The 19,309-nt window shown below is 36.1% G+C and overlaps 1 protein-coding gene across 11 annotated transcripts in view; it reads left to right on the top strand.

Annotated features, from left to right (window-relative positions):
• DLG2 (discs large MAGUK scaffold protein 2) overlaps nucleotides 1–19,309 on the top strand; it is a 2,071,189-nt gene that overhangs the window by 1,278,293 nt on the left and 773,587 nt on the right. For 4 of the 11 annotated variants that reach the window (XM_059930678.1, XM_059930681.1, XM_059930682.1 and 1 more), the window contains exon 1: nucleotides 10,713–10,817. The exons of the other annotated variants lie outside the window; for them this stretch is intronic. In XM_059930678.1, the coding sequence (XP_059786661.1) occupies nucleotides 10,713–10,817 (105 nt within the window). Of the gene's footprint in view, nucleotides 1–10,712; nucleotides 10,818–19,309 lie in introns of those variants that run through there. 11 annotated transcript variants of the gene reach the window in all.

The following is a 19,309-nucleotide window of genomic DNA, read 5'->3' on the forward strand; positions in this document are numbered from 1 at the left end:
TTTTAAAAGCATCATAGTGAGGCATCACTGGAAGCTACTGTGAGACCTTGAGCATTTCAGCCTTTGAGACAGTGCTAGGTCTATATTACTACTGCACATACTGCAAGGACAAAATGCAGTGGAGAACTTGGAAGGGAGAGAGGTTAAGTAATCTGAGAAGGTTAAAAAATGGTAATGGTAGTAAACTGATCTATGCTGATAAGAACTGAGAGTGGTAAAACCTAAGTTCAAGTCCCGTATCAGCCATTTATTGATAGTGTGATTTGCATGCCTGTCATTTAACCGTTCAGTGTATCTTTTACCTCAATTTAAAGTGGCTGTGTTAATTCTGGCTATACATCCACCATAAGGTTTTTGCAATAATCAAATTCATTCATTTATTCAACATACATTCATTAAACACCTATCTCATTGCTGGACACTGTACGTACAGGTATAAAATGATAAACAGAAGAGCTCTTCTCTATCCATAATAGGGTAGTCCAACAATAATCTAGAAGTCACAGAAAAGATTTATAAACTAGGTTCTATGAAAATCTATGATGGTATATCCTGATCAAGGTCTAGGGCAGACGTTCTTAACTGGGTATGATTTTGAACCCCCAGGGGACATTTGGCAATGTTTGGAGACCTATTTGGTTGTCACAACTGGGGGAGGGGAGGGCTACTGGCATCTAGTGGGTATAGGACCGGAATACTGCTAAGCCTCCTACAATGCACAGTAGAACTGAGATTTGAAGGATAAGTGGGAGATAATTCTGGAGAAGAGGTGGGAGAAAATTTGAGGCAGGGTAACTAGCACTGACATGAGAATGCACTTCATCATAGCCTAAGTACTAGGAGCAGGACTGTGGAGCTGGGGAAAAGAGTGGGGGGAGGTAGCACAAGATGACATTGGTGAAAGACCAAGGGGTGAGGCCATGCAGGGCCAGGAGGGTCACGATGAAGTGGATATTGTGGGTTCCCGTGCATCTGTCTTGAGCGACTGAGTGAAAGAAGCTGGGATTTACCGGATGAGGAAATGAAAGAGAAGCAGATTTGAGGGGGAGGAAGGAGGATAAGAGCTCAGAGTTTGAAGGCGTTCAGTCTGAGATGTCTGTGAGATATTTGAGTGGAGATGACCAGCAGGCAGCAGGATATCCAATTCAGGAAAGAAATCTGGGCCAAGAATATAAATGAGGTATCCACTGGCATACTAATATTTAAATGAGTAGAAAGAGAGAGGGTAAAAAGTAAAAGGAAAGAGAATTCCTAGCTGTGAAAGTGCTTTGTCTTTCGAAACATGCTTTACAAATATAAGGAATTCCTGTTATTATAAACATCAAGTACAATGCTTTTAACATCCATCCATTTATTTAACAAACCTTTGCTCTCCTTCGTTATATGCTAGGTAATGTGCTAGGGCCCGGGGTAAAAAGATGAATAAGATTGACCTTGCTCTCAGAAGGAGTCAAGAAAGCAAGTGGGTGGAGGGGAGACAGAAAATTCTTTCCTTTTTTTTAACCTTTTATTTTATATTGGAGTGTAGATGAAAAACAATGTTGTGTTAGTTTCAGGTGTACAGCAAAGTAACTCAGTTATACATACACATGTATCTATTCTTTTTCAAATCCTTTTCCTATTTATGTTGTTACATAATATTGAGCAGAATTCCCTGTGCTATACAGTAGGTCCTTGTTGGTTAGACAGTAAATTCTTAATACTGTCCTGTAAATGAGTTTGTGTAGCTTTCCTTCTGTCAGGAGAGTCCAGAGGAGAAGGGCTGGGGTCTCTTGAAGTGGGCAGAGATGAGGAAGACTGATTTGATCTGCCCCGTAGTTCTATCTCGGGTTGGCCCTAGCCTGAGGTTTACCTCTGGCCTGAGGTTTACATGCTGTGGCCTAGCATTCGGTAGAACTACGTTCAAAGAAGACCTGTTGTCCTGCCTGCTTCAGTCAGCTTCTCTGGGATCCCCTGCTTTCTCTCCCTTATAGAACTGGGCTTATGATTCCAAAGACTGCAGAGTGTATGGAATAGCACTTTACCACAATGACTTGCATCTCTTAAGCACATATGAAATATACTGACTGATTGATCAAATATATAGCACACTTCTCTATTGTATGAAGTTTGGTATCCCACTGGTCATATCATGCCCTGTAGAACACTACTGCATACAGTAAAAGTTCATGCTCTCTTTTATTTTGGTAAAGTCGTGTGAGTCTTACCCCATCAAAAAAAGAAGTGTCACTCTTCTTAAATAGGAGAAAATGGGTCAGATATGCGCTTTCGATAAGAGCCATGGCCAAACTCACCAGAGATCTTTGGAAATACAGAAGATTTGGGTAAATATACTAACATATGTTTTTGAAGTTTTAATATGCTTTTATCTATTTAAGGCCCTATTAATAAAAATGATATCAAGTGAACCCTGAAAGAGTCTGTGATGTTCCAGGCTCTGTGCTGCCGCTGACTGTACACTGGCTTCTCTTTTTTGACCCTACAGTTTAGTTGGGGAGACTAGAGGTTAAAAGTAAATAAATCAATATATTCCAAATTAAGATAGGAACCATGAAGGAAAGAAACAGGCTTCAGGGAGAAAGAACATTAGGAGGATACACATTTAGACTGGGGTGTGGTTGTCAGGAAAGGTGAATCTGCAAGTACCTAAGTATTTACTGATCACTGGTCAAATGTGTGTTGAACAAAGAGCCAAAAAATATGAATTTATCTTAGGTCTTCTTTCTTTATTACTTACTTACTATTTAATTCTTACTTATTAAATAAGTTAAAATAAAGTTAATTTCACAAAGAATAACAGTGATAACTGTATGCTAGGCTCCGCTCTAAAGTTTTACAAATATTAACTCATTTAATCCTCAACAGTCCTATGAGATAAGTACTGTTATAATCTCTATTGTATAGATGAGCAACAGGAACACAGGAGAAACTAAGGAACTTGTCCAAGGTCACATGGCTGGTACATGGTGAAGCAAGTTACATTGGCCTCTGTGGACCTATTTATCTGTAAATTGAGAATAATACTTTCATGGGCATAAGATGGGTGCTGCATGGGAAAGTAGTTTTTTAAGAAGTACAATGGTAGATTTCTATCTTTATAATTTTAATACCAATTACAATGTCACTATTACAATGATGTAGACTCTGAACGTGAAATATTATGAGGAAACCAGAAATTTTAAGATGGAGGAGCCTAACCTCAAGAGTTTACTGTCTTACTAGAGAGATTATCAGCATGCACGATAATGTACAATTCAAAATTACATGGGATATTTTTGCTAAATTTAAGGCCATAGTTGTAAATGCTTAGTTGAGAGAAAAATGGGATTATTGAGGATTAAAATCTATCCATAGGTCGCTGAATTATAGCTCTGAAGGACACTTGAGAGATGGTTGAGTCTAACTTCTGTATTTTGTAGATGAGTAATTGAAGCTTGTCAAGGCAAAATGACTGAACCAAGATCTTACTGCTAATTAGGGCAAGAATCATAACTAAGAGTAAGGCCCCTGGATATGAAATCTCAGCCCTTTCCTCTGGTTAAACTTTTTTATATTCTTTGCTTCCCTTCCTGTGGGAAGGTCAGTGCTTTCTAACCCCCTCTCCATCTCAGGCAGATGGATCGAACTACAAGATTATAACATTAAATGATAACAGAAATTGTCACTTTGGCTAAAGTCCAGGAGATTGAGACTTTCTGATGGTTTCTCTAGGAACTTTTTAAGGAAATTAAAAAAAATGGCTTCAGTGAAGTCTATTGATATTCCATGAACTGCACATATTTAAGATGTACAAATTGATGTTTTGACATATGAAACCATCCATTCACGATAATGAACATAACATATCCTTCACCCTCAAAAGTTTCTTCATGCCTCTTTGTAATCTCTTCATCCAACTCCCTCCCCCTGCCCACTGTACCTCCCCATTCCCAGTTTCTCCTTTCTATCCCTATAGGTTAGCCTGCATTTTCTATAATTTTATATAAATGGGACCATATTATTATTTGGTCCATATTATTATATGGACCAAATATATTTGTATATTATTTCTCTTCTTTCATTCAGCATAATTATTTTTAGATTCATCCATGTGTTATGTGTATCAGTAGGTCATTCCTTTTTAGTGCTGTATAGTATTCCATTGTTTGGATATATCACAATTCACTTATCCACTCACCTGTGGTTTCCAGTTTTTTGCTATTACAAATAAAGCTGCTATAAATATTTGCATATAAGTCTTCGAATAAACATATACTTTCATTTCTCTTGGATAAATATCTAGGAGTAGAATGGTTAAATCATGGTAGGTGCATGTTTAACTTTTCAAGAACCCACTGAACTGTTTCCAAAGGGAAAGTAGCATTTATATTCCTACCGGCAGTGTATGAGAAGTCCAGTCTTCCACATCTTTACCAACTCTTGATATGGTCAGTCTTTTTTAATATCATTCATTCTAATAATTAGTGTGAGTATTTTAATTTTTATTTCTCTAATAAATCACAATGTTGATACTCTTTCACATGCTTGTTTGATACATATATATCTTCATTGATGGTGTCTGTTAAAATGTTTTGCTCATTTTTAATTGGATTGTTTTATTACTGAGTTTTGAGAGTTCTTTATATACTTTAGAAACAACTCCTATGTGAAATACATAGTTTATAAGTTTTGCTTTCATTCTATGACTTGTCTTTTCATTCTCTTAACAGTATTTCAAGAAACAAAATTTCCCATTTGTTGATGTCCAATTTTTCAATTTTTTTCTCTTATGGTTGTGCTTTTGGTGTTGTATCTAACCTTTAGATCACAAAGATTTTCTATGTTTTCTTCTAGAAGTTTTATGTAGGCTTTACATGTAGGTCTATAATCTATTTTGAGTTTATATGTAGTAAGAGGTATACATCAAAGTTTGTTATTTTGCATATGGATATCTAATTGTTTCAACATCATTTGTTGAAAAGATTACCTTTTCTTTATTGAACTGCCCTTGCACCTTTGTTGAAAATCAGTTGGCTATCGATGTGTGGGTTGATTCCTGGAGTCTCTATTCTGTTCCATTGACCTATTTATTTATCTTTACACCAGTGCCACACTGTTTTGATTACCTTAGCTTTATAATAAGTCTAGAAAACAGGTAGTATTTTTTTCTCCAATTTTATTTTTCCTTTTCAAAGTTGTTTTGGCTACTCTAAATTCTTTGAATTTCCATACGATTTTAGAATTGGCTTGTCAGTTTCTCTAAAACAAACAAATAAGCAAACAAATAACCTTGTTGGGGTTTTGACTGGGTATGCATTGCACTGAACCTATAAATTAATTTTCAGTGTATGACATCTTAAAAATAGTGAGTCTTATTACCCAAGAACTTCATATCTCTCCATTTATATGTCTTTAATTTCACTGAGGAAAGGTTTGTGGTTTGCAGTGCACATGGCTTACAAATGTTTTATAAATTTATCCCTAAGTATTTTATATTTTTTACCCTATGGTAAATAGTATTATCTTTGTTTCACCTTCCATTTATTTATTGCTAGTAAGGAGAAATACAGTTGGTCCTTGTATACTGACCTTGTATTCTGTAGCCTTGCTGAACTCATTTATAAATTCTAAAGTTTACTTTAGATCCTATGAGATTTTCTACATAGACAGTTATGTCAAATATAAAGAAAGATACTTTTATTTTTTCCTTTCCAATATTTATGTCTTTTTCTTGACTTGTTAACTGTCTAGAACCTTCTAGACAATGCTGAACGGAAGTGGTGAAAAGGGACATCCTTATCTTGTCCTGAGATTTTTTTTTTCTTATCCAGGAATTGATACTGGATTTTACAAAATGTTTTTTCTGTGCCTATTGACCATATGGTTGGTTGGTTGGTTGGTTATTTTCTTTAAATGTTTGTAATATGATGAATTATATTAAGTCGTTTTCAGAGGTTAAACCTACGTGATTATGATGCATTACCCCCTTTATATATTGGTGGATTCAATTTGCTAAAATTTGTTTAGAACTTTTTTCATATATACTAATGAGGGCATATGAATATTTGCTTTTCTTGTAATATCTTCATCTGGTTTGGTACCAGGGTAATGCTGTCCTCAAAAAACAAGTTGTAAAGTATTTTTTCCTTTTCAGCTCTCTGAAAGAATTTGTATAGAATTTTTTTTTTTTTTTCCTTAAATAAAATTCATCAGAAGCCATCTGGGCCTGGAGTTTCCTGGTGGTTAGGTTTTTAATTAAAAATTCCATATCTTTAATAGATATATGGTATGGCTATTTAGGGTACTTATTTTTCTTGAGTGACCTTTGGTAGTTTATATCTCTCAAGGAATTTGTCTGTTCCATATAAGGTGTCAAATTTATTGGCATAAAATTGTTTTTAAGATTTCTTTATTAGCCCTTTAATGGCTGTAGAATCCGTAGTGACGCAACCTCTCATTTCTGATTTTGATAATTTATTTCTTCTCTCTTTCCTCGCTAGTCTTGCTAGAGGGTTATCAATTTTATTGATATTCTCAAAAAAACTAGCTGTTAGTTTTATTTATTTTCTCTATTTTCCCTTCTAATCTTTTAACTTTTCTGCTTTGTTTGATTTTAATTTGCTATATTTTTTTTATTTTAATAAGGTACAAGCTGAGATCATTAATTTGAGACCTTCTTTCTTTTCAAATATATGTGTTTAGTGATATGCATGTTCCCTTAACTACTGCTTTAAAGACACCTAACAAATGTTGCTATGTAGTGGTTTTATTTCATTCAGTTCAAAATGCGTCCTAACTTACTTTTGATTTCTTCTTTGACCAATGGGTTATTTAAAAGTGTGTCATTTAGTTGTAAAATATTTTGGGAATTTTCAGAAATTGTTATATTGTTGATTTGTAACTTAATTTTACTATGATCAGAGAATATGTTTTCTTTGATCTGAATCTTTTTAAATTTATTAAAATTTGACTTATGGGTCAGAATATGTTCTACCTTGGTAAATGTTCGTGAGCACTTGAAAAGAATGCTGTTGTAGGGTGAAATGTTTATTAGAGGTATATTAGCCTAAATTGATGGATGTTTTTGTAAAGGTTTTCTATATGCTTATAGATTTTGCCTGCGTATTCTATCAATTATTCAGAGTAGGATAATAAAATCACCAACTATAATTATGAATTTCTCTATTTCTCCTTGTTGCTTTGGTTTCTCCGGAAAACCAATTTTATATCCTCAATTCTGCAAGTCCACTGGGTTTCAACTGGATCCACTCTCCTGCAATGTAGCCTAGACATTCAAGGTTGTAAATGGGGCAATCATAAGACTTATCTTGTTTCCTGTCTCTTAGAGTTCACTACTTTTTGTTCTCTGATGTCCATTTTTGAAACTCATTGTTTCATATATTTTGTTCAGTTCTTTTTTTTTTTTTTTCAGATAGGAATGTAAATCTAAGCCCTGTTACTCCATTTTTATTTCGTGAAGTTATATTTAAACCAGTCACCAGCAGAAAGCATTCAAATGTAGACCTTTTGAGCATGGCAATAGTACTAACCATATAAAAAGTACTTTTAGACATTCTGAGGCCTGTAATCTAATTTAGAGCATGGCAGTATATTTAGATATGATGGACATATGGCCTAGTGACTAAGGGTTTAACAGAAAAATGGTAGCCATTACATATCAGACATTGTGCTAGCAGGAAAAAAAATATGTACAACATTCTACTTTGCGGGCAGAGGCAAATGCGCACTGAGTGGTTCTTGAAAAGAAGCAGAGAATTGAAATTATATAATATTTATCTTTGTACTCTGTGTTTCTAGCACAGTGCTTAGCACATAGTAGAGCTCAATAAATGTTTGTTAAACTGAGCAAAATTGAAATATGTCAAATATTAGATCAGGTAAGACTCATGGTGGACTCCATTTGAATACCAAAGGTAATAGACTTTAGAACTTATAAAAGTGATGGGGCATGAGTGCAAAACACGCTATATGTACCTAATAAAAACTAAATAATTAATTAAGCAATATGACCTAAATGACTGAGCCACCTAAAGCCTCTAAAAGTATATCAATGTTCCTATTTTAAAGAGTGAGGAATAAATATATGAAATTTACTATCTCATGAGGTTTAGTTTCCCTGAATTTATGCACACTGATGCTCTAAGAATTAGTTAAAGCTAAAATTGATTAGCATTAGGAATAGGAAGCTACTGACTTTTTATTCAAGAATAATAATTTTCTTTAATAATTGTTACTTGGCTCCAGTAACAATCCTGAGTATTAAGCTTTCTTGGTGTCATGTTCTTTCCAAAACACTAGTAATGATCTTTCTCACTCTGTGCCTTTGTTCTACCTTTTCTTACTCAGGAATGTCCCCTATCTATCTCTGCATGTCCAAATTTTACCCTAACTTCAAGCTCTAGCTAAGTGCTAAATCTTCTGGAAGCTGCCCTAATTTTCCCAGTTAATGTAATTTTTCTTTTTCATTGTTTTGTGAATAGTTTATACTACCTCTTTTATGGCACTTATCCTTTTTTAACTTGTCTTTTTGTTATTTGTGCCCATGTATCATCCCTTCAATTAAACTCTAAGTTCCTTAAAGACAAAATCAACATCTGATATCCATTTGCCCGTAATACAATGAAAAAGTATAGCACATGGGAGATGCTTGATATGCTTGTTGGATCAATAAATAAATGAATGAATGCATGACTCCAAGGGCATTTTTAATGTAGAGGTTCTACATGCAGAGACTGTGGATTCTCTATCCTTTTATCAAAGAGTAAGGAAAGAAGGATCTTTTAAAAGATGCTGCTTAAATGAAAAGCAGAAGCGATCTGATGAACAAGAGATAGAAGTAGTCGAAGGCATTACAGAAGACCTAGAGGTTGGGGTCTGGAATAATGATGAACATTTGCTCAAGGAATTCAGAAAGAATAGATTAGAATTTTGGAGGATAACTTAGAAAACAACTTTTATTTTCCTGTTGTTTGATAAGAAATACAGAACATCTAGTGAAGGAGTATTTTCTGGGAGTTGTGGGCTGGCTGGTTGACAGTGCATGAGGAAGAAGCATGTGGTTGGGGCAGATGGAAGAGTATAAGGGCAGGAATGAAGGCAGAGGAGGGTCTGTGGGTGTGAGTTGAACAGAACACCATGAATGAGAAAAAGAGAAGGTTGGTTGAATTGATATTGAAAAATAAACTGTCTAATGGCAATAACCTTATGGTGTGTACTCATGAAATATTAAGGAAAAACAATCTCCTTACAAATTAGCCCAGGTAGAAATTTTGTAAGATCAATTCTACTTGCAATTCCTTCAATTCCAAATTGAAAAGTAATTGAGATAAGGGGAAAACTTTGCCTTTGAGACTTTCACGCCACCAGGTCATTAGTATGAACTAATCCACCATCACCAGGGTACAAATGCAGAAAAACTAGGTAACCCAAATCATGAAGCTCTTCTAAAAATAATACAGCAAAAATCCTTCATTTTTGTTATCACACTGTTTCCTACAGTTTGTACCTTGTTTTACACTCCTTGGATTTTCTAGGTCAATTAAAAGCACAATTTATTCATTATGCTGTGTGTTGCCCTCAGTTTACCCCTTACCTCTAGAAATACTTGAATAAATATCCCCATTGTTGGCTGCGTAACTAGCCCTGAGAGCATAGATTCCTTTGGAACTTCAAAGTGCTCGGTACCTTACAAGGTGCATTACCGCCTGCCTCAACGATCCCACAGAGTCTGTGGGGCAGGGGGGAGGGGGGAGGTTAGTGGACCCTTGCCTTGTAGGCTTAAGTTAAGGAACACTCAGAAGATGTTGCTATATTCTGTTGTTCAGATTTTGTTTAGTGCTTATACCTTTTTTGTTAAAGTGTGCAAGCAATTTCTCTGGGATTAACACGTTCCAATTATGTGTAGCCCACTCTCAGTTCCCAAGAATATGTGAAGGTTCAATTATCCAGGCATTATTTATGTAAATTCTACCTAGAAGAAATAAATATGACTCTTACCTACTATATAAGACAACAGAAAGACCTTCTAATTACTCTTAAATTTTAAGATAAATAATTGACTGCATTTTATGCTCACGAACTTTCTGGCTAGTCTTTAGAAATAATCCCAGATAAATAACTCTGTAGTTAATAAAGACAGTAATACTCTGTAGATGGAAAACATATCACATCTAGATCATAACTAAACTGAGAGGAGAGTTGGACGTATTAAATGACACTGTGAGAAGGCATGTGTTTCACACAGAGCAGACAAGTGTACACACCTGCCTATGTACATATATGTGCATATGTAACCCACTCCCTTCAATTCTACTTTTCACAAGCTGCTCAAATTCTACCTCCATGGCCTGCCACCCAAATCTTCTGGTGGAAATATTTTTTTACATCTCTCTCCCTCCTACTTCTTTCCCCCCACACACTTATGGTATGTGCAGTTTCGCCAGACCCATGTAAAGACAGGGGAACACTGATGGGATTGCTTTTCACAAGTGTGGGAACGAAAATCCTTCCCAATGAAAACATCTGTCTCTGTTCAAGTCATGCCCAGTTATCCCCCAAAAGAAATGTTCTGATTAACATTTTTTTTTAAGTCTTAAGATAGCAGTTTGTGTAGCAGATCTAATTAAGAAGTTTATGTAACAGATCTGCAGGGTTTTTTTTTCCTCCTTCAACTGGGTTCTTTGAGCTCAGTTTGAGTGTTACTAGCTTTCGCCATGCAACGGCAAAGTGCTTCCCGGGCTGAAAATTATCAGCTTCTGTGGGATACTATTGCTTCCTTAAAACAATGTGAACAAGCTATGCAACATGCATTTATACCGGTAAGGAAAATTTCCTTTTATTTTCCTAGGGATTCTTTTATTTTTCTCCTATTTTTTCCTTTACAGCTATAGATAAATGGCATGTATTCTATGTATTTAAAGATGTGGTATCTTCTCTGTAGTTCTCTGTAGGGATAAACATGTCTCTTTTTGCTCTGTGTGAAATCTGAATTATTAATATGGTCAAATATTGATCAGTGAGAAAGAGTAAACAGTGGTCCAAGCAAACTTATCCCACTGAAGATTGTAGGTTCTAATAGTAACATGTACTAAAGAAAGGGCACAAGATTGATATTCTTCATATTAATATTTGAAACAGCTTACAGTGGGTATTTCCTGGTTGGTTCCCCCAAAGTACTTAGAATGGCTTGAATATCTTTTGCAGTGGGTTTGATACATAGATCAGGAAGCCAAAAGTTAGTTCTTACATTTTGATTCTTTGCTTATTCAAGTAAAATCTACCATAAAACCTCTCTTGAAAAGTGTGATTATTCCTTTAGTAGTAATGTACTACTTAGAGATTTGTAAAAATGGCTTAGAAATTTGTAAAAAAAAAAAAAAAAAAAGTGCATAGATATATAAGGTGAATTAATTGAGTCAGTGCCATTGTGTTTTCCATTGCAGATATAATATTTGTGCTTATAGTTATCCAACTAGAAGAACCAGGCTGGCTACATTTGATAGGCTGAGGTGGGATAAATGGGACTTGGAAGAAGAATATAAAAATATTTGATTCTTTAAATAGATCTATTTTGAAGGATTGAGATAATCTGTTAGAAATAAGAGAACACTCTTAAAAATTAAGACCTGCAAAAAATTATTTGGAATTCCTTAAGAAAAACATTATTTCTGACATAGAAATAGTTGGATTCAATCTTCTTTGAAATTCAAGTTATTTTCAAGTGACTCAAGTCAGATGCCATATTTTTCTCTGTAACTTGGGAATCACCTGTTTCAAAGACTGTACTATGTTTAAAGTTCTTCTCATTGAATACTATTCTCTAATTGGATCTCTGTAAGTTGATCTTAATTGGTAAAGACATAAAACATATAATTTTTGCAAGGATTTAAAACACTAATGGTGGGAAGCTTTCTAAATCAGATTAAGTTATAATTATTCTACTCTGAACTGGAATCTGCTGTGTATAGTTTGCTTCTCCTATCTTTATTAAACTCTTCCTCCTTCATTTTATCAAGAAGATTATGATACCCCTTGTGAAGCTCACGCGTCTCCTCCTTCATAGAGCTTTCTCTGGCTAGGCAGAGTTATTTTCTTCTATCTCGGTTCCTTGCATGCACCTCTGATTTATCACCCAACATATTTTATTGTAAGTATTTTCTTTTCTGTCTCTCTAATTATATTGTAACTTCTTGGAGCTAAGGAGAAAAGGAAAGTAAGTTGGAGAAAGGAACTGATATTTGTTTGTTTCCTTGTTTTCCTGTCTCAAACTCTTTGAATATAGGCAGCATCTATTCCTAGGGTCTAACACAGTGCTTGGCAAAGCAAAGAGTGCCTGGTGAACATGAGAGGAATGAATGAAATCAACTAACTAGAGTCTCCAGTTCCAGCATTTCTAGTTACTACATGGCAGTTTTCATCACCAGCTTTGTCTATACTGACCTCATAAAATTGTTTCTATTCAGATACATCTGGACATAACAATAAACCTTGACTAAAGCATTGCCATGGGGTGATGGTGGGAGTGGTAATGTGTTAGTGCAGGAGATAGACCTTTATGGGAAAAAAATAGCCTTGGATTCAATTCTCATAGTCCATGGGCTACTCTTCTATTCTCGTGTCTGTTTCCCCATACTGCAGGCATTCACATAGACGTATTCAAGTTTTATTCAGGTTTGCTTCATTTTGACTGCTCTAAATCTTTTTTCAGCAGGTATTAGGAACTTGCCAGGCTCTCAACTCTTCTCAAATTTCTTCCAAGTCTTGCATTAAATGTATCATTATGTCATCATAATTTTACAAGGACTGCTTTTAGAAAACATAGACATTATTAAAATATTACTATCAGTTGAGAATAATTCTGCTTAAATTGAGCCTCAATTTATTTCATTGTTAGAATATATAATTTAGATCTCAGGAAAAGGGCTTCATTTATTCCATATTCTATGTACGTTTTAAGCCCAGTGATATGTACTTCATACACACACACACACATATACGTACATGAATATGTGGCATTCTTGGCTAATGATACCCTTCATTATTTGGGATATCCAAATAAATCCTTAAAATACATATCTTTACAATGATGCATTAAGCATGTTAAGGAAATGAAAAACTATATTGACTCAATCAGTTGCCTCCTTTAGAATAGACCTGGTTATCTTTTAAAATAAAGTACTTGGAAATGAATAGTATGTAGGAAGTATAGACATACATTGATGTAGCTGATCTTAGAAACGCTGACCTGAAAACTTCACAAGCCGTCTGTGCATCTCCTGTGAGTGTGGATTACTAACACATCGTTAGAATACAGAACCACCTAGATGGTCTGGACCATCTCTCATGTGCGCAATAAGCCATAGATCACAAGTGGTTTTTCAGTCAGTGCAGTTCCGTGTACTAATAATAAACCTGACATAAAATCTCAAGCTATAATACAGTCTTCCCCAGACAACCTCCACATACAGCCTAAAATATACATTGGAGAGGGGAAACTTAAAGCAGCTGTTACCTGGATAGTGTACTGCCCAAAACAGTCTGTAGAAAGAAGGAAGACAAACTATAGACTCTCGAAGTTTCAGTATTTGATTTCACACAACAGATCATGCCCTGTAATGATGAGGTGGAGATCAAATCTGGATTCTCAAGCAGGTTCGTCTACTTGACCCAAGAGCCTTGAGTATAAAACAGCAATGCAGAATTTCCCACATCTTTAGCATAAGTTCCAGCCAATGTAACCTAAATATTTATTGAATGAATGACTAAGAAAAAGCTCTCTCATGAAGTCCTATAAATTAGTTCCATCACTGGAGCTGTAAGAGCATCCTTCTAGATAGTCAGTATCTTTGTATATCAGCAACTCAAAGGCTTTGCTCTTTTATCACTCAAATGAGCAGATATGCTTATGAAAAACTGTCCCATATTTAGTAGTTATTTTCATAGAGACTTGCCTGTGTTTCTATTTACTTATTAGTTCATTCACTTCACTCAGATTTTATTGAGCCCCTACTATGTTCTAGGCATGGTCCTAGGCACAGGATAAGGACCTGAAGGTGCACTTCAACTTCTTTGTGACACCATCACTTTGGAATAGAGACTGCATTACCCCTTGCCCAAATGGTACCTTACTGTCTTTTGTTGCCATGAACAAAGTTGATTTTCCCTACTCTGGTAGTCATCATGTTTGGATTTGGTCTAATATGAGGGTCATGCAGCTTGCCAAGCATTGGTTCAAATACTAAAATGAATAAATCAGGAGAATCCCTGAAGATACTTACATGGAATTCTGCCCACTGGGAATTTTCAAATGGACACACAAATCACTCTAACACCAGATAAAAAGTGTTGGGTCCCTTAAGTACCCATGAATTACCATAAGAATTAAGAAAAGGGGTGCCAGGCTTCGTGGAAGGGTATCTCAGCTGAGTTGTGAAGATCAAATAGAATTTTGATATGTAGTTATGATGGTGGAAGAGGGCATTCCCAGTAGAAAGGAATAGTAAAGGTACTTACTAATTGTGTACTCATGGTTCGTTTTCCAACTGATCATTCAGTTAACCAATATTTATCAGATACCTTTTATGTATCAGAAACTGTGTAATATGCCTAGGCATATAGCAATAAATAGCACAAGTTCAAACCCTACCCTGAGGGCATTTACATTCAAATGGATGAGACAAACATTAAATGAATAGTTACATATACATCTGTACTGCACACTTGAATCCTATCCTGTGAAAGTTGTTCATAGCATTTCTCACAATTGTAATTTAATATTGCACATATACATACACAGATATATATCTATTATCAGAATAGTATAGCAACTGTAGATATTTTGCAAAGCCACTACCAGCAAAACAAATAAATCATTCTTTCCCAAATATTTTGTAGTCTTAAAACACATGTTAATTTCTTTAGCAAACAGCACATCCTGTCTGACACATGCTGGACTTGGTACTTTAGTATATAAGTGCTGGTATTTATTGAGCACCTATTGTGTGTCACGTACTGTTCTAAACCCTTCACATATTATTTCACTCAGTTCTGTCAACAACTCTCTGATGTGGGCACTATCATTTCCATTTTACAAAGTTTACAGAGGTTAAGTAACTCCCTCATGATCACATAGCTAATAAATGGAAAGGCCAGGCCTTGAAACTAGTTATCTGGCTCCAGAGCCCATTTTCTTAATAGGTTCACTAGAATAAGGAGAAAACCACTGAAACCAAAACAACTGCAGCACAGCATGCTAAAAGCAGTAATCAAGGGATATACAAACCACAGTAAACGCAGCAAGGTGGGAGTGACCCATCTGCTTGGAATGGAGAGGAAAGATGACCAAGGAAGACTGAAAAGAGGAGAGAAGTCTTTGGATGGTTTTAAAATAGTGGTTTATCAGATGAAGGAGGAGAGTGAGGCTGCAACAGTAGGTGCAAAGGCACTTGGGCATGAAAGAACAGTATGGAGTGAGGGATATTTATCAACTTGCCTCAAGTCCTGATCTTCCTCTTTGAGCATTCAGAAGGAATGTCGGGAACAACAAGGATGAGAGTTGGGTCATTTATTTAAGGTAAAGATCCTGTAGGTCAATCAGAAAGGAAGAACTGAATACTTATGGAGCCTTAGAAGAAAATCTCCAGTGGACAAAGAGATGACTTTCAGACCTAGCTTTATTACCTCCACTACATATGGCCTGGCCCACAGGTTAACACCTGTCTATGCCTGGAACTGAGGAAATACATGTGGAGAAGCAGAAAAAGCTTGTGCACAAATATGAAAGAATGAAACAAATGTAGAAAGAGAAAAGAAAATAAGAAACCAAGGGGTCCCAAAGAAGGGTAATGAGAGAGATGAGTCTGCCAGAAATAGTGAGAGGTTGGGAGAGGCTGGGCTGTGGCTTCCTGGGTCCCTCAGAACTCCCAGTTCTTAGTTCCTATCTATCAAGTGCCTAACTGCTGAGCTTCTTCTCCTTTTAACCAGATATGTTCACATTTTGCCTAAGCTAGTTCAAGTGGCTTTCTGTTCCCTGCAACCAGAGAACCTTAGTTACAACAGGGACTGGTTAGTGGCTAGTGGTCCAGGGACAGGATCCATCCCTACACGAAAGGGCAGAACAACAGCTGGAGAAAAGGTGAGCAAATCGACAGAGTACATTAAGCTTCAAGGTGAAGTTCCATCCTTCAAGACTTAACTCACATCCCCTTCGGTGAGACTTGCCTCATACTATGTAACCAAATGATATGCCTTCTCCCTCATTATTTCAACCCTGATTAACACTCCTTGAAGAAAAATAAGAGTAGGAAACCTACTTCCACCCAGCTTTAGTCTATACTTTCTCCTTTAATCATCGCAATACCAATATGAAATGGCCCCAATATTATTGTCTCCATTTTAGAGGATCAGTACCTTGTTTAAAATCATATAGATGCTAAGACCAGGAGAGAAACCAGGCCTTCTGACCCTAATCCCACCTGCCTTTCTCCTTCACACCCACCGTGGTACTTTGCCCTATTTCTCTTGTGATGTTTCTCTGCTTTGTATTAGAAGCATTCGGGGGATTTCTCTTGTTTCCACAGGACACTGTAAGCTCTTTGCAGAGCAAAACCATGTGTTTCCTCTTCCTAGATTCTGCAGTCCCAAGTACAGTGCCTTAAATATGATGTTTGCTAAACAAATCTGTATGGGCTGATTGATACTTAAAATGTAAGAACTTAGGCAGCAGTGAGATGATAATGAGGAAATAATCCTTCTTGTCTCAAACACATCCTTGAAACCTGTCTCCTCAGCTCAACCATCCCTTCCACAGACCCTGCCTCCAGCCCCTGGATGTCAAATTTGAACCATCATAAGCTTAGGTCAGCTCTAAATAGGATTTGTTCAGTGATGAGTTTCAGTCCTAGTTCATGGTGTTCCAAGTGTGTTTTGTCCTTTCTGGATTCTAAATATTACTTGACTCATCATCCTCAATCATGCCAGATGCCTTTTTCTATTTCATTCCTCTTAGCCTCACTTTGCACTTCTGTCTCGTAATACCCCAGTTTTTAGTCTATTTCCTTCCAAAGAATATGAGCAAGGCTATTAATGGAATTTCTATTAGTAAAGGAATAAAGGTGACACTTAATCTATAGAGATGTTCAACCTAAAGGGGAAAGAAAGAACCATATCTGAAGCGACCTGGATAATTGCAACAGCCTGGATCTGAATGAACGTTTGCAGATTTATGGTAAAATGGAATGAAATTGTCACTTTTGTTTTTGAACAAAAGACAAAACTTGCCGTCTTATTATCTTCCTCTCTTGTGCAGTTTGCATTTCTTTGACTGCTGGTCTTACGATTTCTGTGCGTAGGTATCTGGAGTCCATGAAAAATTAACGCCCGGTGCAGGATGGCTTCTCTTTGTATCAGTATTTCTCATTGTAAAATGTTTGTGTTGACTCATCAAAATAGGGTATTAGTGCAGATATATGTTATGGTACAGCAGAGTAAGCCCATCCTCTGCTTCTCCCACTTTCCTCACCTACTCCAGAAATTACAAAAATAGGGCCCCAAACATATTTGTTACAGAACAGAAAAATAGACAGTTGTTCAGGGTTAATAATAGCAGTCCTCCTACAAGTAACAAAACAAAATTAAAACACACACATATCAAACCCTCAAAACCTTTAATAAGCTAATACTAGAAAAATAGTACTCTTTTAAGCTTCGTTTAGATATTTTTATTTAGCAGGAACATGCCTAAGAACAATGGAGTTTCTAATTTTTATCTTGTGTGGACATCAGGAAATATACTGTACTAATGTTTTTACTATTGCTGCTGCTGAGACCCCCCACTACACTATTACTACTACCTTATATTTTCCTTATCTTTTTTTATCTTATTGCGATTTTCAAAGCAGTGTAAACTAGATTCTCTCTCACTACAACTTTGTAAGGTAAGCAAGACAGGTTTTAATATCCCATATTGTTCATAAGAAAATTGAAGTTCAAAAAATTGAAGTGGCTGGGGTCAGAAGTGGTTAAGTAGTAAAACATAATATAGTAGGGCTAGACTCTCAATCTACTGCACTTTTGCTCAGATTCAGAGTTTTAGCTTAAAAAATCTAGGTCTGAATCCTGGCTCTACCACTTGCTATCTTGGGTAAATGCTTAACTTCTCTGTACCTCACTTTCATCCTCTGTAAAATTAGATATTATACAGATCTTTTTAGGTTTGTTTGTGGTTTAAATGACATAATGTGAGTTAAACCCTTAGCAAAACAGCTAAGCAAAGAAAGTGACCAGTAAGGATTGCCATTATTAATGTTGCTATTTTTTACTATTAGCCCAAATGTATCCTTTTACAAATTGTATAGGGTGTTTTGTTTGCTTGTTTTGCATAGGGTTTTTATATATGATCCCATCTGCTTCTTGAAGAAGCACATGAGGTTGACCAAATAATAATATATAATCTCCATTTGTACATGAACAGAAATTTCAGAGAGGTTAAATTAATTGACTAAGACCATCATAAAAGTAAGAAGAAATGTCTTAAATCTTAGATGACCCAAACACTAAACTCTTTTTATTACTGCTTTTATGATATTAAAAATTAGGTTAGTATAAAATCAGGAATCATCCAATTCTTATTTATATTAATAGTTGAATGTAGCCTTAGAAATAATTAAGGGAGTTAAGTGACCTGACCAAGTTCTGCAATGGTTCAGCCGTCCCTAGATGCCTCATCTGCTGACTCCAAGTATAGGGCTGCGAGGTGCTCTTCCTATAACATAAAAGCATAACATGCAAATGATGTTTGTCAAGTTAGAATGGGCAAGGAGGGGGTCATGAGATGTAAGGTTACAAACATAATATCCATAAGGAAGTCATCATCTCCTTTCCAGTTGGTTGGGGAAATCCTTTATAAAACGAATGAAGGTTCCGACGTGTCTGAGTTTATAATTCCAGTGGACAAAGTGGTCTGAGAGAACAGAGGAGAGTCAGCCTGGGAACCATCATTTCACTCTCCAACTTGTGACAGAGTCCCCATGTACCAGCGAACAACCTCCTTTCTGCCTTCTTTCTCTTCATTTCATTCTTCTCTCTCACTGCTACCCTCTTTCCTCTAGCCCACAGCAACAGATAATATCCCTTCATCTTTTCTCTGATAGGCACAATTGTAGCATTATCCTCGGCCCAGGAGGAGGTAAATTGGCGAACAGAACGCTTGCTTGCAGAATAACAAAGAGTAAGAAAGCCACTGGAAAACTGAGAAACCCAAAGTAACATGGATATTGCCACCCTGGGAAGCTAAGGCAGCTGCAGCACTAGG

Source organism: Balaenoptera ricei, chromosome 8 (genome assembly GCF_028023285.1).
Source record: "Balaenoptera ricei isolate mBalRic1 chromosome 8, mBalRic1.hap2, whole genome shotgun sequence".
Lineage (NCBI taxonomy): Eukaryota > Metazoa > Chordata > Mammalia > Artiodactyla > Balaenopteridae > Balaenoptera > Balaenoptera ricei.